Consider the following 27,949-nt stretch of genomic DNA (forward strand, 5'->3'; position numbering starts at 1 on the left):
TGGTTTATCTCATCTTTTGAGTCTCTAACTTCTGCCACCGCGATGATGTAAGATGGGGGCTGGGGCTGCTGAAAGAAAGACAATTTATTTGGTACAATAAAATACAGCAGGAACTGATATCATGTCTGAGTCTCCGTAACAAAGTAACATCACTTTTTGCGATGGCACTGACAAATCCCATGTACTTCTGCTTCCAGGAAGACCCTTAAAAAGCATCTGTCTCTGGGGTTGCTCACAGAGTTGATCCGAGACAGTGGAGACAGTGGTCAGGTTCTGGCCCCTGGCAGCAACAGTCCTGATCGCCCTTTTGTTCAGACAGAGGAGTGGAGGTGGGCTCCCTTGCTCAGAAATGTGGCTGTGCGGGCTCACTATTAAAAAAATGAAAGCTGAGGTGATCAATAAAATGGTGTAGAAACCACCAGTTACCTTAGTTCTTAATAATTAACTGAAAGTCCTTTGATGAACTTAGTACCTGAGTGTGGAATTTGGAATCTGACCTTTACTACGTCTAGATAAACAGTGTGGCTGACCCAGCAGCTCTCTCTGCAAGCATTCCTCCACTCTCGGCAGCTCACTCCTTGGAGGGTCTCACACTTCATGCTGCAGTCAGGAGCTCGGGGGAGTCCAATATGATTCTTCTTACTGTGCTGTTCCTTTGCATCATTTCCACATACTCAGCTTCTGTTAAAGGTAGGTCTGTCCTGGGCTTGGTTCAGCTTTTGGCTCAGCGAAGGTGTAACCAGTATGTGTATGTAAATCTCTTTTGCATCAAAAATGATCAACTTTGCTCATCCATCCTTGAGTAATACGAAATGCATTTAGTAATTACAAAGGTTGAAGCACTTGTGGTATTCATGTCAGCAGAGGGGATGGAGGAGACAATGTTTTCAGGTGCACAGGGCCAGCGGTGTGAGCCAGGAGACTGGGGATCTTGACCTTGCTTAGTCAAGACATGCTGTGGGGGCACCAACTTGAAAAGGAGTATTCACACACTCAAAAGTTAAACACACAGCAGTGCTCTGGTGGAGCAGAGCCAGGAAGTGCTCAGGGCTCTCCAGGGTTCAGATTCTGAGCAGTTGACTCAGCTATGACTGAAGTCAGTAACAAGCATCCCATTAATTTCATGGGGAGCTTGCTTTGCAATGAGTCTTGAAAACCTGGATGTCTGCACAAGCCCTATGAGCAGGGCTTTACTCAGGTGTCCTGGCAAAGGTCAAGGGTATGAAATCTGGAGACTGCCAGCTTCAGCAGTGCCAGTGTGTGAAGCAAGGAAAGGTGTCTTTAGTAGTGGCCCTTCGTGTACAACCTGACATAAGATTTAGAGGAGCAGCAACCTTAAAACCTGAGCAGACACCTAGTTTTTACTTTAGTAAGGATATCCTCATCATGATGAGGAGCAGAGGGGGCATGCCATCCTAGGTTAAACTGTTAAAGAGGCTGTAGAGGTGCTCCCATGGGTACCTCCTCCTGCTCCCTGTAGGGGATCCAAGACACTGAATCTGTGTAAGCACAGAGCAGGAACCTTCCTCCCTGCCTCCGTACCCCCTTACGACAGGAGATATAAAGCAGAGAGGTTTGCAGGCAGTTCCTCTACCCGTGAGTGTATTTCATGAGACTGCCAAGTAATGTTTACAGCTAGATACTGACGTGCCATATTTCTGGTGTCTGCTTTTCCCAGCTTCTCCTTAATGTCAATTAAGCAAAGCTGCTTCTTGCTGTGAAGTAATATTTGCTTGTCACTTTACATCCCCAGGGTACTGAGCAAGCTTTTTCTCATCAATTAGTCCTCTCTTCAGCTCTGCCACATCTCATCTCTCTCTTGTGCAGAGAGATTGAGAGGTAAATGAGTGACCCAAAGGCCACTGAGTGCCTCAGTGACAGAGCTGGGATTAGGATGAGTGTTTTACCTCTCCACTAAGCCATGCTGCCTTTTGGAAATATTGAAGGAATATTCTTTTCTTTTAAGACGGCTGGATCAGCACACGTGAAAGTTTCCTGCTGCAGTTCCACTTGAAAAATGTTTTCAAAGCAGCGGATTGGTTTTGCTTTTTAAAGCTATCCGGTATCAGAAACAGTGGCAAATATAATTTATGAAGGTAGAGCCAGCAAGTAGTTAGAGACGCGCATGCTGTGCATGCCATATGTATTAATAAAAGGCACAGGACTTGACAGCTGTCTCTACTCATGCAGTGTAACCTTCTGTATTATACAGTATCATGATTTAATTATAGACTTGGCATGTTACCCTTAATGACAGACACTTAACATTACTAGTCAAACTATGTGTTATGCACTCCACCTTGAAAGCAGGCACTTCTGACCCCAAGAGAGCATGGCCAATGGCAGTTTTTATGTCCATCTCTCCTCCCTTCTCAGTCGGTGGGACATTTGCCATCATCTGAAATGGCAACGGCTATACAGGCGGCAAGGATCCCAGTGCTGTGCTGAATACAAAGGAAAGAGATTCTAAAGGCAGGGATTTCTTAAGAAAAGTTTATCTCAGAAAGGTGTAGGAGTATTCCTTTTTAAATAGTAACGGTGTTTTCTTCATGAAAGATGTCATGAAAAGTTAGTTGTGCTGTTTTGAGTACTGGTTCTGGGCAGTGACACTGTGTCTCTGTCCCTTGACCACCATATGTATCCCCCTTGCCTTTCAAACTGACCACGCTATCCAATTGTCTCTCTTGGCTTTCCTGTGTCCACTGGGGTAAGTGCTAACTCCTTGGGACTGCCTTCAATACTGCCTCATCCCTGCTGCTTCTCTTATAATGATCCACCTCTGGCTCACCCTTTTCCATCAGTGACACCAATCCTGCAACTAAAGGTGTCTTCTGGCCTGGATCCTGAGTGTTTTCCACATATGAAACGGTGAAAGCTTTCAGAACCTAATATTCTTGTAGCTCACAGAAATACTTTGCCATTATTCATCTCTTCCACGACACTTGCAAGAAGCTGCTGCGTCATTTGCTTGTCTGTTTCCTTCAGGAGGGAACAGCTCTTTTGTATGTGGGGACAAGCAAATGCTAAAAGGGGGGAAGAGGGAAGGAACTCTTGCAAAAGGAAAAAAAGATCTATAGGTTGAGCTGTGGGAAAAGGAGGAGGATAGGTGAAAGGTGATTTTAACTGAAAAGAGAGAGGGAGTAAAACCAGGCATCCACCTTAACTAATAAGACACATGTCTCTCAGCACCCAGATCATTTTTCTTGGATGAGATTTTCCCACACCTTTTATCTTTAGATGGGATTGTGTCACCCTCTGTGTTTAGAAAGCACCTAGTGGGTGGCATTCGTAACATCTCAGTTGATACTAAATCATTAGCACTGCCGTTTCTGCTGCAAATGAAGGACATTTTGAACCAGGAAGCAACCAGCTCTGAGGTCCTGCAAGGAATCAGGGGTGTCCCTGAAAGGCGCAGCCATCTCTGGGCAGGCATTGAGCACATTCTGCTCTCAAGGGCAATGTAGCTTCAAAGCTGATAGGAGCGAGGGGAAATGGGGAAGTGGCTAGCAAATTCACAGTAAACCTGAAGGAAGGGTTGTACACCTCTTGGTGACTTTGTTTTGAAGCATACACACAGGACATGCAAAACACGAAGAGCCCCGTTGTGCCAACATTAATGCTTCAGCCTCCCTGAAAAAAAATCAATAGTCACAGCTTTGAGCTCTCACGTCCAAACAGGCTGCTCCCCCTGGGATTACCAAACTTGCTGCACCACATCTCCAGCTGGTGTAAACTGTAAGTCAGTTTAGTTCTGTGTAGCTTTGCCAATTTACGCAACTTGCAGACCAAACATGGTGGGGTTGCCGTTTTCCTCAGGGAAGGGTTCTTTGAAGCTGACCTTAACCTACTACTATGACATCTGAGTGAACAGGGGAAGGAAGTGAACAAAACCTTAAAAAAGGGTTTTTTTTGTCTCTTTGAGCACTGCAGAATATATCCTTACAGCCATGTTGGAACTACGCTGTGCACCTACCTAATAGGGATTTAAAATCTGAGAGTGAAATAAGACTTTGGTTATCCTTTTTACCAATGCAGTGATTTGAAATTTATTTAGTAGAGTCAAATAAAACACTGAGGGACATGACATAAATCAAGATAGCCTGCAAGGGACTTTGAACACACTGATTACATTCCATCATGCTTAAGAATTTGTCTGAGATGTTTTGATAGATTTTTCTTCTCTCCCCCATGCCACACTTGTCATAAGACTGAGATGCATCTCCCTGAGGACAGCACTTCACTTTTCTTAGATTAACTCTGTTGTGAAGTTTTTTGTTTCTACTCTGCACCTCCTGAACTCCATGAAGAAATTCCAAACAGATTTAGTGGTGCAGGATTTGAGTCTGGGAGGATAGTGCCATGCTGCTTACAGATAGCACCTAAGGTCACTGTATGTGTATTTACTTTGCAGATGTAACAGCACTTTGTGTACAGCCGGCTTCTCCTCCCTTCCCTTCTCTCTACAAACTGACTTCATCAGTTTTTCTTGTGTGGAAGAGACCTTTGCAGCCATCTGCACCAGAGGAGTGAAGCCCTTGAAAGCAGTGAAAAGGGATGTTATGTATACCCTTTGTGACAAAATATTTAAAGGGTATTCCAGAAGAAATTGATTTTCCTTAGCCACAGATTTTAGGGGCATGGTCTTAATTCCTGTGCCTGAGGCTGGGTAGAGAGTTGTGACACTGGTGCCACACATTCCCCACATGGCTGTGCATGAGCGAAGAGAAAGAAAAGATAGAAAAGGATGTGATAGTAAGTAGTTTTATAAAGAAAAAATACAAGTCATTTGTATACTACAGATTTCATTTACACTAACAGGAGTGCAACTGAATCCCTAGGGAACATCCTGTCCAAGTTGCTGTTAATGCAGATGGAAATGGCACCATAAATTAGGTATGCAAGTTGCATTTATGCTGGAATTTGCCTTTTTATATCCCTTAAACGACATTGATTAACAGCAGAGGCACAGCTACGGGGACAGTTATTTAGTTCAAAGGACAAGGGCTTAATTATTTAATACAAAAAATATTTTTCCAGTGTCTTCATTACATTCATGTCAGCCCTAGGCAAGGCTTTCAATGGAAAGATTCCCAATAAACATGTAAGAGGTGCAGAGAACAATTTCTGTTGGCTCCAACTAATTGCCTCAGTGCATTTCAAATTGCTAAGCATGCAAATTGCATTATTAATTACAGTATTTTGAGTTGCAAATCATTTTGAATTAATTTCTAATGCTAACATATCCAAGTAAAGAATTTTACTCTCTTTTATTCATTTAAGTGTAGAGCTAGAACAAAGGATTTTTGTGGACATTTTTGTCTTAAATGTATGAGATTAGCGTCAACTTAATCACAAAAAAACCCCAGCTGCTCCAGTGGGACACCTCTGTAATCAAGGGTAGCAGGATCAGTCCCATAAATCTTTTGTTGGCAATTAAATGTTTAACTCTCCTAAAAGTTTTTTTAAGAGAAAATGACAGATTATGTGAGTTAGTCAATTCTAAAACACTAAGTTTGTTTTTGCTTTCCAAACAGGGCACACTACAGGACCAAGCTTAAATAATGACAAGCTATATAAATTCACTTACTCAGCTGAAGTATATGTTGATCAAGTGAAAGCATCATTGCAGAAAAGTGCAGGCTACTGGATTTCTTCTGGTGTGGACGTCAACCTGTTATGGAGAAATCCTGACAATGATGATGACCAGTTGATCAAAATTACGGTAATTAATGCCATCAAACAACTTAAAACATGCGCAATCTTTTCTGCATTTATCTAACTGCAAATCTAATCTTGAAGAACTTGTTTTCAGATGAGCTAAATCTTTTATTCTTCTCTAGTCTCATCAACTAAAACCAGCTTCTTCAATAAGTTGATTCCTATAGAATGAGACTTAACAAGAATATATCTAACATCATAAGCCAGAACTTCAGAATATCTCCTGTATTTTGAAATTGCTTCGTACAACTTCTATAGCTTCAAACAACTGGTGTGCCAGTACCTACTTGAGGGGCAATAGGTTGTCTGAAGTCCTTGGTTCTAGCTGCAAATCATGACATTTACTAAATACAAACTGGGTTTGGTACTTAGCTTTATGGTGAGTTTTTCTGCCACTTATTTACCCAGTGGTGAGTGCTGGTTTCTTTTGAAAAGACAGACATAGTAATCATAGAAGACTAATGATGAGAACCAGAAATGAAGAAATAAAAAAGATGTATTAGGTGATTTAGTCTATCCAGCCTACCCCAGGGCAATGCTAAACTGCTCTTTACATTAATTTTCTCTGCTTTTACTTTGCTAGATAAGAGATGTTCAAGTTGAAAATGTGAACGAACGTCCAGCTGCTAAAAACATCTTCAAAGGAAAAAGTACAGAAAAGATCATCGGGAAAGAATATCTGGAAGCTTTACAGAGGCCCATAGTTCTTGAGTTAGTCCGTGGAAAAGTAAGACCCTGTCTTCTAAAATTCAGTCCCTGAGGAAACCCAAGACAAATCTTTTCTTACAGGCTTGGAGAATTTACCAATTCACTTTCCTCTCAGTGTTCTTAATATGTCATTGTGTCCTATCTTTCTATACAAAATACAATAGTTTAGAACAGACTGTAATTTGCCTGTACAAGGGGCTCTTTCAGCCCAAGGCTCTTGTGCCTTGAGAACACCATACAGTATTGAAGTAGGCAGCAGATTGGCCGCAAATATATCGGTACACAAGCAGATACATGCACAAGTGCTGTGTAAGGTTTGTGCTGTTGACTTCGGTGAGGCCAGAATTTTATCCAAGGTCTGAAAGGCAGAACAGGAGATACAGTTTGTCATGAGGGAGGTTATAATGAGCCTGTGAGGAACAGTGTTAATCACTTTAAACCCTTAGCAAATACTTTAGTGTGACTGCTTTTCCCACCTCTCTGGCTTGCTTATTTACTTCAGTGTCACCTGCAGTTTCAGTGGTCCCAAGTTAATGAGCTTGATCCTGAAACAGCCTTTCGTGTTGTTTCTCTACTGGGAACTGTCTCCAAAAACCAGGAGAGAAGGGACAGTGAGCAGGTGTGTCTCGGTGTGTGCCTGGGTTTTATAGCTTGCCCTGAGAGAGCAACGAAGCACTGTTCCACCACAGGAGCACCCATACCCAATTGTATCTCTCAGAGTCCCAGTCTTGCTCAGGAAGGGAATCAAGTAAATCCATCTCCCCACTCTTTTTCCCTGAGGAGCTTCTCACTTTTGCCCTTGCACTCAGCTTGCTGCTCTGGCCAGGGAGTGGCAAGGCTTGAGCTATGGCTGCTCCTGCCTCCTCTCCACACTTCTTTACCCTCTTGTTGCTTGTGGCTGGAAGCATTAGGCCAAGTGCCTCGCTCTCCCCTCCGAAGTCTGAGCAAGCGGGCAGGTGGGGTGTGGTCAGAGGGGTAGTGAGAAAGGAGGAAGGTTGAAGGTCACACTCCCTTTTCTCTTCTGCAGAGAGGAGTGAGGGCTGTGACACTCTATCCTGGCAGGATCTTTACCTCCTGCTGTAAATAGGCACTGAGCACATACCCTGGCCGCCAGCTCAGCCTGCTGAATTGCAGCTGCTATCAAGCCTGCTCAGTAACTTTCAGACTCAGCCTTGTCATCAGTTTTACACAACCTAAAAAGAAACAGGACAGCACTGGCTCCCAACTGTACACATCCCTAAATGAGAACAGAGGTATCAGAAGAACACAGTCAAAATACATCTGCTCCTAATACATTAAGCAGTTCACACACCAAGACTGAGATGTAGTATTAAAAACTTGGGCTTTTTCTAAGGTAATAGGGTATGTACACTCCTTTTATGATTTCTCTGTGGTGTGATACTTTCATCCCTGGCACAGTGATTTCACTTTCCAGGGTTGCCCCGAGATAACACGCTGATTGTACTTACAGTTCCTGAAAAAAATGCACTTTTAAAGCACCTTGGATGCAAAGTGGAGGTGCAAAGTCTTGTTAACAGAGGAGAGGCTTAAGCACAACAGTTGAGCCATGAAGTGCAAAGGTTGTGATGTATTTGACACGTCATTTAAGTCATTTTAACTGTGATTTACCTGTGGTTCATTCTGGGTTTTTGTAACCCGTGATTAAAGTGCAACAGATATTATGCCCCTGTGGGGAGGGATTATCTGAGGATTATGCAGAAAAATGAGTCACTTGTGAAATTATGTATAGTTTCCCACTTCCCTTCTAAATTATTTCTAATTAACAGGAAGAAAGATGCTCACTGCACTGAAACTATACTTAGGCACAGCTGAAGCCTGAAACATGTTTGTACTGTTGTCGGCAGGCCCTGCAGCCCCTAGAGTTTGCTTAAATAAGGGCAACAGGTCCAAGTTCAGCTTCCCAATCAGAAAAAAGTACAAGGAGTTTTTCTAGAGAGGATCCTCACTATTCCTTTCTCATTTAACCAGATTTGTTATATACTTTTTTTTTTATTCCTACAGGTCAAAAACTTTTACTCGTATCAAAATGAACCTGGTTTTACTCAAAATATTAAGAGAGGTCTGGCTAGCCTTTTCCAGCTGCAGCTGCACTCTGGTGCTGCCCATGAGGTATGATGGTATGTCTGGCAAGATAATCATCATCAGAGAAAGAGGCAGAGCCCGGTCTGCTCTGAAAGGCGGACCTGTGGCTCCTGCTGACTTCAGAAGGAATGAACTGTGACAGAAATCAGCCCTTTGATCGCGTTTGAGGTTAGGGATGTAAAGACAGTCTTCTGGATATTTGGTGACACAAGTCAAGTTGCTGCAAGTAATGTAAATAATTGGTGAAATCCATTTGATTCAAAATGCTTTTATCAATTTAGCAGAATTTGGTAATAAACCAGCTTAAACCAGATCACTATAAAAGAGATTATACTGATGTTTAAAGTCAGTTGATTCCTAAGCTCGATTCAATGGATTAGGCCATTTTAAATCAGAGTATCCACACAAAGTTAGCAATGGTTTAGCCGCATCCATTTAACCTGCATTACATTGTTAAATTTCTACTTCTATCCACATGAGCAAAGCTGGAATTTAACTCAAATTCGTGAACATAGTGCCAACTGCCAGGTGTTTCCTGAATGTTTTGTCTAAACAAACAGTGATACTTTCCTTCATAGCCATCTAATGAAAAGTACCCCTGCCTATCTAAACCAGGTAGTTAGAAACACCGATACCTTCAAAACTGGTAAATAAACCCAAACAGTGCAGCATCTCAGGTACAGGACTCCAATGGGAGAAAATGGTTTGTCTTTGGAAGGTATTCTGGGGTCCCAAAGATAAATTCAAGAAATTGTCCTAATCTAACTCTTTTATTCAAGGTGGACATATCTGGGAAATGCAATACTACTTACCATGTGCGGCAAGATCAAGTGACTAAAGTAAAAGCCCTAGAATCCTGTGAAATAGAAAAACAAGGATTTACCAGCCACAACCAGGTATGATCTCTTTAACAAAATAAAATCTGTTCTGCCTATTTAAAATATATTCTGAGTACCTATTACTCGTTTTCTCAAAAGTCCTTTCTTGAACTACAGAAAGCAAATTCTACATGTACATTTTGTAGTATTACTAGTATAAATTTCATATGTAGTACCCATGGGGAGAACAGGGAATGGATTCTCCTCTTGTGTAAACCACCTTGGCTCAGCTGACATTGAGTACAGCACACCAATTTGCATAATTTTTGGCTCTCATCCATAACATATTTTAGTTTCTATGCAGATTTACAGCACTTTTGTCCTGGCTGTACTGAAGTTTTAATCGATGTGAGGCGTCTTTTTTCTTTGGAGGAAAATACTAGATACAGTTACAATCATAGTGACAACAGTAACCTTTTTCTCAGCTGCTAAGTCACAGCATTTAGTGTACACAATGCCGACTCCTGAATGGAGCCCTGTCAGGCTTGCCTGGAAGGTCAAAGGCTTCCCTAATGCACATGTGTAATGTAGGAGATGTGCTGTAGAGGTAACAGAAGACCTACTATGGCCTTAAAAGTCCTCCACTACTAGTAAATGCCTTTCTAAGCGGTTACTGCTGGGTGCAGGCTGGACACATGCTGAAGGCACTGGGATTCTCCGCATCAGTAACTGACCTTTCTCAGCTCGGAGAAGTACAAAGGTAGAACACACTCTGTTAATAAACCGCCTTAACACTATGATTGAATTCCCAATTTTCACACTTGCCACAAAGACTTCATCTTGTTTACAAACAGATCAAGCAAGGTGGCTGGCTTTTCTTCCCAGCTGTGAACTGACAACCTTATTCACAAAATATTTCCCTGGAAAAGCTTCTCATCTTATTTAAATTGTATTTTTAACTAAGTGTAGTACTGGGCATTTTCTCAATTGCAGCCTGCTCCATAACTTCCTCCCCTCCTCCCCCTTTTTTTTCCCCCAATACATACTGAATTTGAAACACATGGTGCAGAAGTGAGTGGCTTCTTGTTGCAGAAAGAATTCTTGAGAACCTAGTTTATAGGCTTAGCTTGAGATGTTGTCAACCTACATGCACCTTCCTCATTTGGCTCTATTTTGTTACAAGTTTTGCCCCGATTTGGAACTGTGAGCTCTTTGCCTATTCTGTTGTTTATTGATCAGCCCTTTTCCCGGTTTATTTTTAAATTATTTTCAGATTTTAGATGTCAGTACAAAAGCCACATCTGCCACAATTTATGTGCTGGAAGATGGTTTCATTAAATCCATTAAGGCAGAAGAAAATTATGTTTTGCGTCTGAATTCCCGACGAAAAACAGGTGCCAAAATAGTTTCAAAGTAAGTTGGGCAATTTGACTGTCATTGATGGTAGCAGGACTAGTGGTTCAAGTCAGGTTATCTGTGTATGTCTTATAGCATCAAGATCTAAGGCTGTAAACTCTCCAGGTAAGGATTTTGGTCTCTTTTGTATCCACATGGTACCTAGTCCAACTTTGATTAAGGGTTCTACCATACTGCAAGTGATAAATCATGGCATTCATAAGAAATTAAATGAAAACAGCTGGAACTGGCCAAAACATTTTAAGCAACACATTCCTTCTGTAGGTGTTCTGTTTCTGTGTCCTCTTGTTTCTTAAGAAATACTTCCAATGGGTCTCCATTTCTAGTATGTGAAGGTTCAGAAGTATAGAAAACAAAATCTGCTGCATAGAAAGGAAACAACAATGAAACCTCGATCTCTGTTGGACTCCAGACTCTAAAGCACTGAAAGTTTGGAAATACTCATACAAGATAAATGATTCAGGCATCTCCTTAGTATTATGATTAAAAAAAAATGTACATTCAAAATCTCACTTTCCAAATCTTCTTATGAACAAATAAATGAAATAGAATGTATACAGTTACTGAGAGCTGTTTACCAGGTGCTATAATTCCATACTTTAGAAAGTCTATTATTTAGGTATTTTATGCCACATACCTCTAGCAATAATTCTGCTGGTATCAGATACTTCTGTTACCTTAAAAAAGCCATAGACTTGCCATGTTCTCAACATTTTAAAATAAGGCTTCAATAAGTCTGTGTTCTACATTTTTGGTCTGTGAAGGGTTTTTTTGTTTCCTCTTGCCGTGATTTCTGTATTTCTGCTCTAACGGCTGAGCTCTAACAGTGTCTTCACTGTATGGATACACAGGCAGAGACTGGAACTGAAGTCAGTACAAGCTGGGCCTGGACTGATCGCTGGGAAGCAAGTCGCCAGTGTTATCAAGACCTTGGACTCCAGTTATGTTGCCGTGACACTAGTAGCAGAGCCAGTCAAATTCGAATGCAAAAAGTGTCCTTCAGTAAGTAAACACAGGCTCGTTGGACGTCAGGTCATTTAGCTGAGCAGAACAAATGTGAAAGGAGTTTCTGTCCAAGCAGCCCACTAGGGGAGGTCTAACTTAACAATATAAAATACGCCCTGGAGTGAGGAGCACGGTAGTGATGCAATGGTGCTCCACCACACAAGGGTGTTTTAAGATCTGTCTCTAAAAGTAGCAACCTTTTTTGCTCTCTTTCAAAGATTTTGCTCTCTTTCAAAGATTGAGTGCAGTATGTCTCAAGATCACTAGAAAATACAACACCTTTTTGTTTTGTCTCATCTTTGCCAACCTTGAGTTGGCAGGAGCTTATTTCCTCTGGGTAATGGAGCGGGAAATGACTTTTAAGATGGTTGGCCAGTGTTTATAAACAATTCTGTCATGGAGGAGCTGAACTGCTCCTAGAAATTAAAGGTAGTTAGCCATTCCTTAGGCAGGCTAAACATTTGTTGGTAATATATCTAGTCACTTCTTACTGCCTGACCCTGAAGGAAGTCTTTAATTTTAATAGACTTTATTTTATAAGTATAAAATGGGGCTTTAGTATTCTAACTGTTCTCACTTCTCCCCTGAAAAAAAAAACCCTACCCTTTTTTTTTGTATTTAAGACACCTAAAGGCTACTAAGAGGTTGGTACTGTAAATGCATCATCTTTTGTTTTACTGATGCTATTCATTGTAAACTAATATGAATTGCTACAGTGATTGTTAGCAAACAGTTTTAGTGCTATTACCATTGTGGAATGAATTTAGCAGTGAATAGGAACATTAATTTAAAGATTATTATTCTCTGTCAGTTTTTGATAAGCAAGATAAGACTTCTATTCAACACACATCATTTTAATCCTCCAGAGATACTCTTTATGAGCACATAATACCTTACTATATTGGAACTTGTGCTAGTTATTTGGAAGTAGCGTTGCACTGTAATAATTTATCTTGTCTAACGCTTGTTGAGCCTCAGAGAAGATAAAAAATATGTTGGGGGAAATTGAATAGAAATGATGCTGCATGCGTGCTGGAGCAGTTCTGAGCAGGGAACAGCAAGGGATCTTAAACAGAGCAGGCACAAGTGCTTTTTCCCTGACTCTGCTCATCAGGGTTTGTGCTAACCCATTTGTCACTTGGAACTGAGTTTGTCATAATAGTTACAATTTCCAGACCAAGATAACAAATATAGGGTATAATTCCAGAGCACTGCCTAGGGACTGAGCTATGTCATTATAAACGTAATGGCACGATGAGAATGAAGTCCTGCTTTCTCACTATATTTTACAGGAACTGCTATGAAAAGATGGGGTCTATAAACAGAACACTGTATCCGAAGCAGCAACATAACATTTGGTACTTATATATCATAGTATACATTAATGCCATGCTGACATGGTATGCCCTGCAGTTTTACATTTCCAAACCCCTTTTTAAATCATAGCAGGTCTTATCTCTATCTTTATGAATTTGGTAAAATAACTATAAACCAAAATAATCACTTCACAGATGGCAGCACTAGCTTCTGTGAGGTTATGTCCAACATTTACATTTAATTTTAGGCTTAGATTTCTGTGTTTAGACACCGTAAAGCATGCTCTTTTCAGAAGAGCCCATGGTTCTTACTTTTTTTTATGCTCTTGGTTCCTCCAGGAAAGGATGCTTGCATCTTCTGAAATTGAGGTGGGTTTGTTCTGTCTTGTGCAGCCAGCCTTTGTAGGTTGGTAAAGCGGCTGTCAGCTGTCAGCTGACATTCAAAACCAACCCCTCCTCAGTTTAGGACCTCTTGGTTTGGCTTGAATTTTCCTAGAGTGCCCACAAGACCCCTGGTCTGATCTCTCTGTCAGCAAGACAAAGATTTGTGTCCAACCTCAGCTGAGTTGCCATGTGGAAGTGCGTGCATCTGTGCCTGAATCCTTGGGGTATTCAATCCAAACTGCCTGACATTCACATCAGGAGAACAAGGCCCCTCACAAAAGTCCATTGTGGATGCTGTTTTTTAAAGTCAGAGTCACTGCAGGAGATGGCAGCTGCTCCTTGAAGCAGTTGAATGGTTAGAGCACCCCCGCAAAGAGGAAGACTTGGTCTCCACTCTTTTGCTTGAGATGGCTCCATCTTACATCTCCCACCTAGCTCATCTCTAGGGTATGGGCTAAGCTGACTAAGGGCAGCTCACACAGCTGGGCTCTGCACAGGAGAAAATACAGGATTAATGAGGTTAGAGATTTTTTGCCAGGCTATGGTGCCACTTCAACAGGGGGAATAGAAAGTGCCCCATGTGTTTATCCAATTTCAGCTTATAATAGCCACACTGACCTTGGTGCTAAGCACTTATCACCAGTTGAGGTTAACAGACCCACCTGTGCCTCAGAACATGAGCTCCTCCCAGCTGGTCATTAATCCTCAGGAAATATCCTATGTCTCGATCATTGTTGCCTAATTATTGTTTGTTACAGTTGATGGAAGTTGCACTCTGTACTGCTGAATGATACTTCCATTTGCCGGCAGGTTCAAGTGTTATTGCCTAATACAAAACTCATGAAGAGGGGAAGTATTTTAGTAAAGGTCAAATGGGTGCTAGTGTTATTTCCCACTTGGGAAAACTGCAATAAACACTGCTGCAAAGAACAGCTGAGTTTTCACCAAGGAATGTTCTCGATAAGTTGAGATAACAGAGGCAAAGATAAGTGAGAGAGGAAAGGTCAAAATATGTGCACCAGTTTCTCATGGGAGTGTATCTGGAAGGACAGATATAGGTGCTTTGGTACCATGTTGGCTCATTGAGGTCAAATATGTTGTGTGTGGAATAAATACAGCAACAACATATGAAGAAACTGATACCTGTTCTAATACCATTTTACCTATCGTTTTATACAATAACCACAAATTATGCAGGTTTATGACTAAGAAATGGAAATTACTTATGGGACATTTACTCCTGTTCTACACTAACCACTTACAAAATTACTGTCTTCTAAGAAAATATGATTAATTTGTGAATTGGGGATTGTGCATCTTCCACTTTAAAAAAACTGACTTAGGAAAAAATGGGAACAGAAGGCAAACACTGTATTCACCAGAAAGCACAGTAAATTTGCAAGAGAAGAGAAGTCACCTTATTCCAGTTACAGTATAAACAAACATGTTTTGTTCCAAAATAGATTGCATTTAAGGCAATGTACATTATCAAGAAAATACTAAAGTGTTGGAAGAGAGACAGCTATAGAAACATTTCAAAGATATTTGTTCTGGGATATCATAAATGAAATGAAATAATACTTAGCTAAAGGATCAGCAATCTATTGGATTTCAGCTAATCTGAGCAATAGCTAGTCCACATATCTGCATTTAGTAAGTCTGATTTTGAGAATTCAAACCACAATCTGAGAGATTTGACATAATGTGAATTATTTTGTAGCTTTCTGAACACTGGCAGAGCATCAGAGAACATATGTATCCTGAAAAACTTTCCAAAGCTGAAGCAGCAAGAAGCTTTTTGTCCTTCATTCAGAACATCAGAAAAGCTACCAAAGAGGACATACTGCAGATTATTAGAAGTGAAAACAAAGAACTTCTGTAAGTCATCATGAACAAGCTTTCAAAAGGTTGAAGTTACTTAAAACTGCTGAAGGGCAAATTGCATGCAAACAGATTCAGTTCTACTGGTGATGTCCTAGCAATGCAAAAACAGTATTCAGTACTGCCTATAGGGAAATGATTTTTTTTTAAAGGTGTCTTTGTTCTTGCAGTATAATATATTTGCAGCACACTGTTCAGCCACCAAGATTGTATCTACAATGCAAGGCAAACATGCTTTGTAGCTTACCCAAAGGTTCTCAACCCGACTGCTTGTTCTGAAACACTCTATAGCTTGTTCTTGATTTGCCCATTTGTTTCCTTCAAATGGAAATACAGCAAAGAAGGGGATAGTTCGTGCCTGGATATTGTCCCAATATCAGAGTTTGGGTGTCAACAGCATGTGCACCTAGACTTAGGAGTTGGAAAGCATTTCCGAGTCCCACCGTACAGTCAGGATCTTTCAAACAAATTACAGCAGTTCTTAACAATAGAGATAAACCTGAGAGTAACTCAGGTAGCATAGAAGCCTGTTCTCTAGTTGCCATTGTGTATGTAGAAATAAAACCCTTTTTTCCATTTACAACCTTGTCCTGTAAACTTTAAGACACTCTGGATAGTTCTGGGGTTTTAATAATTTTTTTTGTCCCATATTTGCATAAATTCAAATATTATTATCCATGGATATGAATAATTTCTGGAGTTCATCTATCATTTTGAGGTGGAAAAATTCAGGGACAGAGTTTTTTCCAATAAGAGTAAAAAATTCTCTCTTTTACCCACAATGAAGAGATCTTTCAGCACATTAGCTTATTTCTTTCTATATGCAGCAAAGTCTTTTCAGTATTTTCTGGCTCATTACAATGATATCTTCATTTCCACTTCTTTGTAGTCCACAGGTAGTGGATGCTGTAACCTCTGCTCAGACCCCAGCATCGCTGGAGGCCGTACTGGAGTTTCTTGACTTCAAGGATGCAAGCACTTCTACCCTGCAGGAGCGATTCCTGTATGCCTGTGGATTTGCTTCTCACCCCAATGAAATGCTCCTGAAATCTTTAACTGTAAGTCAAAGGACGAAACAAATACAGTGGAGTTAATACTCTTGAGCTTCATCCCTGTAAAAGGGGAAGGGAAGAAGAAACAAGCGTTGCTGTTTCCAGTTTTCCTTTCTTTATCCCTTGCAGTGTTTCCTTTAAGTGTTCCAGTAGCATATAGCCTGGAAACAACAAAAACTCGTAGGTCCAGACTGAAAGTCTATTTACTTTGTAAAATGTTTTCAATATCTACTACTTGGAAAACAAATATTATTCTGTTAGCAGAACAATTTGAGAATTGTTTGATTGTTGCCTTATCAAAGCCCTGTAACCATTTAATACTTTTTTTTAACATAGCTTCAAAATGAATCTACTGTTTGAGACACTGAATGTAACTCAAGGGGAAAATGGCAGTCAGTTATTATATGTAATGATAGAGCAGTGCCAGAGCCCAGGCCATTGTGGCCTTTACTGCCTTTGCATTGCACTGATGTTCACAGGAAATGAGGGAGGGTATTCAGCCCACTACAGACTGTGGTTCATCATATTTAGACAGAGAGACTAACAGCATTGCTTTTGCATAACAGGCTAAGTTCAAGGGTGATATCGCAAATGAAGAAATCAGAGAAACTCTTGTCATTGTCATGGGAGCGCTCATCAGAAAGCTGTGTGACAGAGAAGGCTGCAAGCTTCCAGTGAGTATCTGCTGTTCACTGCTGGCCAAATTCTGGTCTGCAACACATGTGAATGATCCCTGCTGATGTTGCGTGGAGAGCATGAGAGATGCGGGAAGCATATTCCCCCCTGTTTTAAAAAAAGCCCATAAACTCCTATGTTTGATAGAGAGAGCATTTTTTTTTTAAATAATGACATCTACTTTGCCAGCTTTAGCCTTTAATCTGGTCTCTTCCCATTTCTGTCGATTTCTTCTGGTTTGCCCTTGTTTGACAGAACTTTTTCTCACTGCCTAGTCTGTCAGCAGAAGCGGTACTTGTGCTCCCTTGTCCAAAAGCTTTGCATGTCCTTGGAGAAACACTGGCAAACTCAGGATTTATTTAATATTTGCAATCACCTTAGGTTATTTCATCTCTGTGAAGAAAATTCATTGGTTCAAGTACTCTGCTCTGCCCCAAACATGCATAGAAGAATCCCAGAGGAAGGCTATCGCCTTGACCGTGGACTGAGTAGATGCTGGTGATAGAGGATGAGGATGATCAGACAAGGCACTGCTGCCTGCTGGATCTGTGCTGTTTGGGATTGCAGCACACTGCAGAAAAGACACAGAACACCTGAATGGCCTTTAGGAATCCTTTTTTCCTTCCCCTGTTAATTGCCAAGTACTCTTATAACATTATATTATGAAGCACTAAAGAACACTTCCCTTGTCTTTTTTTTTGTGGGGACACCTTTGCTAACCCTGTGCAATGATGCTTTGAAACAAAAACATGCTAGAACCCAGTTCTGCCCCTCCTACTTCTGCGAGGGAAAAAGGTAGGTTTATGATCACCATTTAAATACGCTGTTGATTTTCTTTAGGCTGTTGTGGAAGCCAAAAGGCTGATTCTAAATAGACTGGAGAAGGCTAAGAAAGATGACAATGTGAGGATGTACCTGCTGGCACTGAAGAATGCACTCCTTCCTGAAGCAATTCCACTGCTTCTGAAGTACGCTGAGTCAGAAGAAGGGCCCATCAGCAATCTTGCTGTCACTGCCTTACAGAGATATGATCCTTCTTTTCTCACCAAAGAGGTAAGAAAATATACTGCCCAAGAAAAGAAGTGCAAGAGACTCTATTAAACATAAAGTATAAATTAACAGAGTTCATTTGTCAGTCCCACTCTTTTTAAAGGTGCCCCATGTATGGTTTTTTTACTTCTGGAAATTATTATACACACTTCAGTTCCAGCCAGAAAACTCTATACATTCCTGCTTGCCAGCTCCCAGCTCCCAGTCTGCCAGTGCTAGTCAGCCTTTGGCTCCAGAGTCATACACAACCATCGAAGGTGGCAGACAGTCTGCAGGGAAAACTGGGCTCCCTTCTCAAGAGCACTGCCTTCTCTGTGATGTATGGGAGACATTAGGAACACTTGGGCACCTGCATAACATCTGTTCTTTCTTGTGCTTTCACATAGCCAGGGAGAATGCATAAAGTAAGAGAAGGGTAAAATAGCTGCATGTTACCTTGCAGCCTCCAAGAGTAAGAGAAGATGTACAAAATAGCAGAATATGAGGTCCTGCCTCTGCTGCATTACCCTGCATCCCATTTCACACCTACTGCTGGCATCTGTGATGGAGGTTGTCAGGTGCTGCTCTGCAATGAACATGCTGTAGGCTGTTCTGTCAGTGGAGCTACATGGTTCTCCATGGACTTATCTGTAACAAAGATGGTCACAACCTTCTCAGGGACATGAGGCCACCACAGGCACTATCTAGAAAATTAAAATTGCAAGATTCTTGATTTTTTTTAAAGTACATTTTCCCTTAACAGTCAAGGAAATCTCTCTCTTGATCTTACCACTGCCACACTATTTTGATCTTAGTGCTCCTACTTATTTACAGCCCCGCTGTGAAAATCAGTGTGGAAGGCTGCATTTGGACTGTGGCTGAGAGAACATAACAGATGCCCCACTTGCCCATGTGGTCACTGAGCTGTACGTCTTGTACATTCCAAAAGGACCGTGAAAAACAGGGCGCTGAAAATATATCCTTATGTATTAGCCTTAGCTATGGAGCTAGCTTAAGCTGATATTGTAAACGAGATTCCAATCTGTACTTTGCCCAGTCATCTGTGTGAGCACTGACTGGATAATCTGTTTCCTGACCAGGTGAAGGAAACAATGAACAGGATATATCACCAGAATCGTAAAGTTCACGAAAAGACAGTGCGAACCACTGCAGCTGCTATCATCTTAAACAGTAACCCATCCCACATGGAAGTGAAAAACATCCTGCTCTCCATTGGTGAACTGCCTCTGGAAATGAACAAGTACATGCTCTCCATGATCCAAGATATACTTCGCTTTGAAATGCCTTCAAGGTACATTAAGTTCAGTATAAATAAATACAGCTCATCCTTACATCTTTGCAGAAACCCAAAGAACACACAGGTTCTCCGAATTACTACTGTAAAATTTAAGGAGATTATAAAAGGACACCTGATTTTTGTGTCACTTAAGTATTGACATTTCAGAATAAATCTCTGCATTTCAATGACATTAATTTAATAGCTATTCATATTTTCAGAGCTACAAATAAGAATTAGGCATCTAACTTGCATTACTGTAAGAAACGTCATCTGTTTGTCTTAATTCTCTCAGTGCGGCCCTTGCTTTTATATTTTAAGAAGCAGTGAACCAGAAAAAATTTTAAACATCACAGCACTAGAATGAAGATAATCAAAATATCTCTTCTTCTCAACACCATTAATTTTCAAACAAGAGACCTTTGCTTGCCTTTCTACCTATGACTGCAGGGAGTAGCTGAAATTGGAAAAGAGACTCTGGGTTAGGGCAGATTTTTAGATGGAAAATGTGAGGGTTTTGAAGGTCCTCTTTGCTACTGGGAAATTCACCCTCCCTCAAGTTTGACATTTCTACAGAACAGTAATACATTTGGTACCATAACATTTTTGTGTCTTCGTGTTTTGTTTGTTTATTTCTTTTGAAATACCACAGCAAAACAGTTAGGCAAGTTCTGAAAGACATACGTGCTCATAACTATGATCGATTCTCCAAGATGGGCTCTTCCTCTGCCTACTCTGGCTATATTACACGTATGTAACCATGAAACTGCCTTTTAACCCTGTTTGTATTCCCAAACATTTGATTAATCCACTAGTTTAGTCACAGGTACCTTCTTTCTTTTTTAATTAAGGTGGTCCTGATGTATCATCCACATACAGCCTTGACATCCTCTATTCAGGCTCTGGCATTTTAAGGAGAAGTAACATGAACATCCATATTTTTGACAGAAATGCTGAACTTCATGCCAGTCAGGTAACTGCCACACTGTACATAAAAAATAAACCAGTATGTGGTCCTCTTCTTACAGCTTCTAAATCAATTCAGCTAATGCTTAAGACCATATGGTTTGCTGCACTGGCCAGAGAACAAGCGAGTAACAGGGGAAAAAGAAACTCACAACAGCCAATGAGGCACATGTTTGCCCTAACTAAAAACACAGGTGTTTTGTTCTGTATCATATATCAAGTTCTGTCTGTAGTTAAAGCATATACTGTTTATCTGATGTAATCAGTAAAAGCTTTGTGAGTCTGTGAAATCAAGTCCTATGTTTCAGATGTAACATACAATGGAAATACAAGGAGTAGATCAAATGTACGAATCAAAGAGATTTAAAAGAGATGCCTCTGTTTTGGACTTTTCTTAATGTTGGCAAGTACCTTCAATATTATAATCCTCCTAAATTTCTGCAGGACAAAGTGGAACATCTTTGGGTTTTCCTCCAAACTGTCTGTGGACAATAGTAATTTGAATAAAGGAAAATTTGTTCAAAAGAAAAGTAGGCTCAGGATTGTGATCTGCATGTGGGCAAATTCTACCTGCATCTAAACATGCCATAAGATTATTTTATTTTCCATTTTTCTAGCTGCTCTACCTAGTTCCCTTAAGTCTTAACCTCCTACTTTTTCATCTACAACTATATAAATTAGAGTTAGGCTCTTAGACATTAAGAAAATGTGTAGGGTTGTTAACAGCCTGGGTCAGGCAGAGTTTTTTCATTGATTCTGTATCACTGTTGCTTCTTAGGTGGTGATTGAAGCTCAAGGTCTGGAGTCCATAATAGCTGCAACTCCTGATGAAGGCGAGGAAAACCTGGACTCCTTTGCTGGCATGTCAGCCATTCTGTTTGATGTCCAACTCAGGCCAGTTACATTTTTCCAAGGGTACGGTGATTTAATGTCTAAAATGTTCTCAGCAACTGGAGATCCCATTAATGTGGTGAAAGGACTTATCCTCCTGACAGATTACTCACAGGTACTAATAGCACACTGTTTGCTTCTTTTTCTGTCTCTTAAGCACAGATGCTCCCTCCCCTACACCGTTATTGTAGGACATCTTATTTTCTTTCTTTTCAATGCTGATAAACCTGATCAATGTTACATAGGCTTCTCTTACTATGGGAGCAATAGAAAAGTCACAGGTACCAAAAAACCAGAATGAAATTACTTGAAAAGCAATCTAGAACAAAGATGAGAACACATATCATTCCAGAAAACAAAGTGACACTGAATAAAAGCAAATCCAACTGAGTTTTCTATAGAAAACTCATGTTGCTATCAGCTATGGTCTCCCCTCCCACAGTTTCTTATAATACAGTATTGTCCCATGTGACCACCTAAGTTTTCCTCTTCACAAGTTGTTCAGAGACCTTACGTCCAATTAGGCAATAACTGTCAGGTACTGAATGAGTGAATCACTGGTACTCAAACTTTCCCAGATAACGAACCTTCAAAGAACGATGCTGAGAGGTCCAAATTTCAAATGGGAATTAAAATGGAATTAAAATGAGGATTACACAGTTTTTATGAAACTGTCACACCAAATGGTCTGTTAATTTTATGCTTACACTCATATACAAATATAACCCGCTATACTGGTTACTGTATATTTGTATTATTGGTGACATATTGTATTATTGGAGGACTAAAAATCTAGACATCTCTCTGAAAGTGCAGGGCTAGCATTTGGTTTGATATTTTTTGTTCTTCCCAAGCAGGGATCTCCTTAGAACCTATGGATTTAACAGCAGCACTCAGCTCATGATACATCTGCAGGCTTGAACTTTACTTTTTACTTTTCCCCTTTAATTCTTGGCAAAAGAAAATGCCAAAAGCAGATGATGAGAAAATCCACTCTGATCAAAATTACACAGAAACACCCCCTGCACATGACAGCTGTCCCCATCCTGAACCCAGCTCAGCCCTTTTATAATGGTATTATAAGTCTAGAGGGCTTCCCATGTAGTGCACAAATTGGCTAACTAAAGCTCATTCCAACAATGCTTTACAGTTCACGCGCAGATTATGGGCAAAAACTTTACCATGACCTATTTAACAAACAGACTGCAGAGGTGAGAAAGGTAATCATGTCCAGTCCTGAGCATACGAGCATGGTGTTTACAGAACTAAATATTTCCAACTGCTATGCATGCACTAAGCTCCATACATACCCTGGCTGAATCAGCTGGCCAGGCACCCCGCGGGCTCTGCCAGCCAGCAGATTCTCTACTCCTTGTCTTTGGAGAACCTCACAAAAGTCTGGGGCATGCCAGATCTGGGACTGCATGCCATTTTTAACAATATCGGAGTGTAACATTTTTGGTCAATCACTGGCTCTCTGGAAGCCTGGGCAGCAGTGTGATGAGATGGGATCCCATCCTGCTTTCTCTCTTGGGTTGTCACTAGCACAGTTGCAGCCTAAGTTCTTTGGGACTCAAGCAGTGGACAGAACCAAAAGTGTGTGTTCGCAGGCAAAAAGGCACTTGTTCTTACCTCTACACCCCACAAAGGCAAAAATTGTTTAAAGCACTGTTGAACACAGCTTCAGGCTGAGCTGCATGTTGAACACAGCACATCTCAGATCAACAGCAACATCAACATGGTTTGGGGACTTCCATGTAACCCAGTTAAGCTTCATTAGAAATGCTTTCACCTGCCAAGTTCTTGAACTGTGATTACAACTGTACCAGAAAACTGTCAGAATGGAAGTGTGAATGGTGTAACACTGGAACTGAGGAAAAACAGTGCGAGAGCGCCATAATTAATCTAGCTTCTTGATAGTCGAGTACTACCTCCACTTTCCCTGGCCAGCATGGATAGGCCTTGCCAAGAACATAAGCCCCTTTATAAATTCATACTGTGGACAACCAAGCCAAACGTGGATTTATCTTCTTTCAAAGAAGAAAACCAGGCATGGGAAACAGTGCCCATTCTATGACACCAAAACTCAGTGTGCCACAGCTGGCCACAGTGGGAGTTCAGGACAGGCAAAAACCAAACATAAGACACAGACAGCGCAGTTGAGATCAAACATCAAAAGGATGGCTTGGAAGCCAAGACTGGAACTTAAAAATGGGGCAACTGAATTGTCAGAAAAGAACTTATGTAATATTTGGGTGGCAATTTTTGCATTGTTGCAGCCTGATTTTGAGAAAAGCGATTTTTAAATATTAGAAAAGTTCTGCTCCCCTGTTCCTGTTAATAAGGATCATTTTGCACAGAAAGACCAAAACTGAGTTGTACGCAAAGTGCTGTCAAATCTACCAAATAACTACCCCCCTCGGAAAATAGCTTCCTTTCATTAACTTTTACAACTGCAGTAATCACAATAGGCACATTTCAGAGAGGTGATTTCCAAGTTAATAATACTGCATCTAAAGTTTACACTCCTGCCCACCATCTGTAACACCTTTTCTCACATAACTCCACAAACTGAAATCAGAGTGTATTTTACAGCTATTGCCAGTTCTCATATTGTTGTTTGAAGGCTAAGAATAACCGTCCACAAGTTATAATTCCCTCTATAAAATAAACAGCTCTCATAAAACTGTTTTTGAGACTCCTAAGTCACCTGCATTAAAGTTCAGTAGTGCTAATATTTCTCCTAGGCAACACACCTGCCAGAAGCACAGAGAAATTAAATACTGTATTAATAGGTCAGAGAAACCATTTGAAAGCTAGACCCCAGTGGAAGATAGCCGGCTCCCAAAGAAGTGCCTGTTTCAGCCATCTCTGCGTTGCATTACAGTAGCACTGTCAGTGCAATATGTAAAGAAACCTTTTTTTTATTGAAACATAGTCTGTTTCAGCAATTTAAACAGTAACAAACTACCAATTCTGATCTTTCCGATCACATTTTCCACTGCAAATGACACATAAAGCTTAAAATAGGAAGGGAAAGGAAAACACTGCTCTTGAGGAGGCTGGATCCCTGTGATTTACACCTCTCATCAGCCTGGATTGGATTTGCACATGAGGCAAAGGACAGCACTGAGCTCTAAATAAGGAAATAGATGAGCTAGTAAAACACAAGACGAGTGCTCCTTAGCTTCTCTGCTGGTTTCAGTGACAAACCTGACTTAATTCTAGGTAGCCTTTAAAGCTTAAACTGTGCAGCCATTGCAAAACAGCTCTAATATTGCAAACTACTCTAATATTATTAAGTGCAATTTGACAATGCATCTAAAAATATCTGCTCCTCTGGTTGTGTGTCTGTGTACGTCTCTGACAGAATGTATACTGTTACCTCCTCGCTCATTAACAGCTACCAACCAATTCAGTCCCAATTAAAAGCAAAGTAAAATAACGTAAAACAAGATTTCTCTCCACACCTAAACAGACCACCTAGCAAAGTATTCCTCACCCCACTGCAGTCAGTAGAAAAACTCCCTTTGATTTCAGAACGACCACAATTCCAACCCATGATTTTCACTTGGGTGAAAATAAGCAATCAGAGCACAGTAAGACCACACTTGCTGGGGGCATGCTGGATTTATAAGCCACAGCCAGCCCACTGCATTCTTACATTGAATCTCAAGCCAACTTCAGCAGCAACTGACTGCCAAGTTGGTTCTGCCAAAAAGATTGTTTCAGAGATTGTTTATTTACCCTAAAAGGTGAAGTAACCATACAGAGCCACCATAATTATCCAAGTCCTCAATTACGGCAGGAAAACTTTTATTCTCTGAACAAAAGCCTCCCCAAATGTTGCTCTTTGCTATAGGGATTAGGAAGCCAGGCTGCCTCTGCTTGCTTCTTTCTTAAATCTTGGGACAGCATTAGCTGGAACCACTGGGCTACTGAATAGCTAAGAAGAGAAGAGAGACTTTTAAGGTGCTTGGACATCAAAAAGTGGGAGGAAATTGGGTATTCACACATCCTACAGATGCCTGTAGCATTACAGGTGCTGAGAATACCCCAGGCACAGAAACCTGGGGGGAGGGAGAAAACAAGCTGGGAGAGAGGAGGAAGTGTCCTGTACACGAGGGACATGATCAAAATAATCTTTTTCCAAATTAATGGTTCTTTTAAAACAGTGAATGAATCCACTAGTTATTACGGAAGCAAGACAACTGTATAAAGTGAGGTAGGTTGCCAAGCTGAGTGAACCTTAAAATCTTGGCTGTGTGTCAAAAGTAATGAGGTGGCATGACCCTGAGCTGTACTATCACTTCCGAAATGGACTCCACGTGATGCGTTTCCAGTCCAGCCATAGAGGTTTCAAGAAGCCGTGAGCACACTTGATGGTTGATGGAAAATGCATTCAATGCAAATTCACAGTGGCAATTAATGTGCATTAGCTTATGGGTTTGGCCACCCAGCCACTGAAGACGGAATTCCTGCCAGATGGTGGGTTCAGAGCACGACTGCTTGCAGCACTTTTCATCCTACTTCCAGTACAGGGCTGCCTTCAGGTGTGCTGAAGAAGCCACACTGCACTGCACCATTGCTGGGGCTCCAGCGAGGAGTTTAATCTGACTTAGCTGGACTGCCAACAGAGCCTCTGTGAGGCTTGCGTGGTAGCTCTTGGAGATAGAGGCCATGATATTTTTTGCAGTGATACTCCTTGCAGCAATTATGCCGGCTGCCACATAGGGGAGAGGGGAGGGATGCAAGGCACCTTGCCTTAGCCTCATCCTATTTTCTAGGGAGCAAGGTACATCAGGGTGTTTTGTTCACCCTTTCAGAAAAGCCCTCTATTCCTTTTTGTTCCTGCAAAATGACAAGTGGTGTTATCGCAGTAGAAAAGGGAGTAAGGAAACCACTGAGGTCTGCAGTCAGTAACGGCGTGGGGGGGCTACCTGTGCTTTCTGATGTCTCTAGGAGATTCAGCTGCAGTCCGGGCCGAGGGCCAGCGCGGAGTTCCTGGGCGGCCTGGCCATCGACATCTCAGGAGGGATGGAGTTCAGCCTGTGGTACAGGGAATCCAAAACCAATGTCAAGAACCGGTGAGTTACTCCCAGCACGCACTATAGCTGTAGAGAGCGCAGGCTCCTGAGCCCCAGTTGTACCAATGAGAAGAATTTAAATATAAAAGACCTTGCAGATGAGTTAAAATTTAAAAAGTTACGTGCATGGGAGAACATTTGTACTTCTCTTTTCCTTTCTGCCTGGGTAATACCAGTTCCCACTGGTCTCATCTGAATTTATATACCTTTACCTGAAGAACACGCTCCTTTGAGGGCAGTTTTTATGTGTGGATGGTAGGACTGTTTGCAATTTAATTTCCTTTTTCTTAATGTGTTCTGAATTAATTGTAATGCCTGAATTTATTTGCAGGGTAGCCATGTTTTTAGCTGGTAACACTGAGGTGGATTCCTTCTTTGTAAAAACTGGTATGGAAACCACTTTGGAAATAGAAACAACATTAGACTTCATCTCCACGGTGCAGTTTTCACAGTATCCATTTTTAGTCTGTATGCAGATGGACAGAGTCGAGACTCCATTCAGGTAAGAACTAAGAGCATGCAATTTCTGAGGCATTCTTCCAGCCAGCTGCTGAATCTGGAACTTCTGGTGTTCACAGCCACAAGAGATTAACAACAGAGGCCAAATTTAGCCCAACACAATCAAGTTCAGTGTAGGCTGTTACACACACCAACCTCTCTGCTAACCTATTCTTCCCTGTCCCTTACCCCTGAGATTCAGAAAGGACCTTTTTGAAGATCACAGCTTGCTCTGAATGTGCACTTTAGTCCAATTTTCTAATCTGGTTTTGCAAGTAAACTAGTGGAAGTGGCAGGACACTGGTCCCCTCACGTATGATCAGTTCTGATGGTGACCTGAAACTTTGCCAGCAGTAGTTCTCTATTACACTGTTGAGAGAGGAACTGCATAGCCATAAAATAGCTGAAGTGGAAAGTTTTCTTCATCATCTGCTACTTACCAGAGTCAACAAAAGTACCTGGTGTGTTAAGCTCTGGCAACCATTGTGTTCTATCATTTTATTAAGGCACCAACATTCCTGAAAGCTAAACAACTGCACAGTAAGGTAAAAAAGATGCTTTCCAGTAGCCAAAGAGTAGTAATTGCATTGCCATGTGAGAAGCTGGGTTTGCCCTATTTGCTAAGACGTAAGGGCAATTACATTTGCAGAGCCTGTGCCAGATTTCCATTCAGGCTTTTCTGATCCAAAAGATGATAAGCCTGAGACAAATTAAAGAACTCGAGGATCTCCAGGAAACCCTAAGAAAATAATATCTGATATTCTGCAGATACTAAAACATCTTCTGATTATACCTACACATTGTGAAGTGTAATCTTGTCTGTATGTAAAGTGTTTATCTCTAGCCTCACCTACAGGGTACAGATTTTGTATAAATTTGCTAATGCCAGACCACCATGTTGCATCTTTACAGGCATTATGTGACTAAGTATGAAAGTCTACCATCTGGCAGGCGGTACACTGCAAGGAGAGGGAAAGCAGAACTGTTGGCAGGTAACGAATACCCTCTCCATCAAGAAAACTCCAACATGTGCAGGAAGGTTTTCGGCGCGAAGTCTGATTCCTCCAGCAACTGGTTTTGAAACGAGCACCTGAGCTTTTGCTTT

At 41.1% G+C, this 27,949-nt stretch overlaps 1 protein-coding gene across 1 annotated transcript; it reads left to right on the top strand.

Annotated features, from left to right (window-relative positions):
- Positions 1-629: 629 nt before the first annotated feature.
- MTTP (microsomal triglyceride transfer protein) lies at positions 630-27,925 on the top strand. The gene is made up of 18 exons (XM_068403990.1): positions 630-690; positions 5,535-5,722; positions 6,302-6,445; positions 8,449-8,556; positions 9,309-9,425; positions 10,621-10,760; positions 11,615-11,765; positions 15,189-15,346; positions 16,239-16,407; positions 16,968-17,075; positions 17,917-18,129; positions 19,206-19,417; positions 20,055-20,152; positions 20,254-20,375; positions 21,147-21,374; positions 26,222-26,346; positions 26,678-26,848; positions 27,757-27,925. The coding sequence occupies exons 1-18, from the start codon at positions 630-632 to the stop codon at positions 27,923-27,925; spliced, it is 2,682 nt and encodes an 893-aa protein (XP_068260091.1).
- Positions 27,926-27,949: the final 24 nt, after the last annotated feature.

This window comes from Nyctibius grandis, chromosome 6, assembly GCF_013368605.1.
Source record: "Nyctibius grandis isolate bNycGra1 chromosome 6, bNycGra1.pri, whole genome shotgun sequence".
NCBI classification, from domain to species: domain Eukaryota; kingdom Metazoa; phylum Chordata; class Aves; order Nyctibiiformes; family Nyctibiidae; genus Nyctibius; species Nyctibius grandis.

What these genes read in the sequence shown, in the direction of transcription:
- MTTP (XM_068403990.1), top strand. Translation starts at nt 630, where the DNA reads ATGATTCTTCTTACTGTGCTGTTCCTTTGCATCATTTCCACATACTCA. An exon ending in TGCTCCTGAAATCTTTAACT is followed by an intron (nt 16,408 to 16,967) that starts GTAAGTCAAAGG and finishes TTTGCATAACAG; the next exon opens with GCTAAGTTCAAGGGTGATAT. An exon ending in CGCTTTGAAATGCCTTCAAG is followed by an intron (nt 19,418 to 20,054) that starts GTACATTAAGTT and finishes GAAATACCACAG; the next exon opens with CAAAACAGTTAGGCAAGTTC.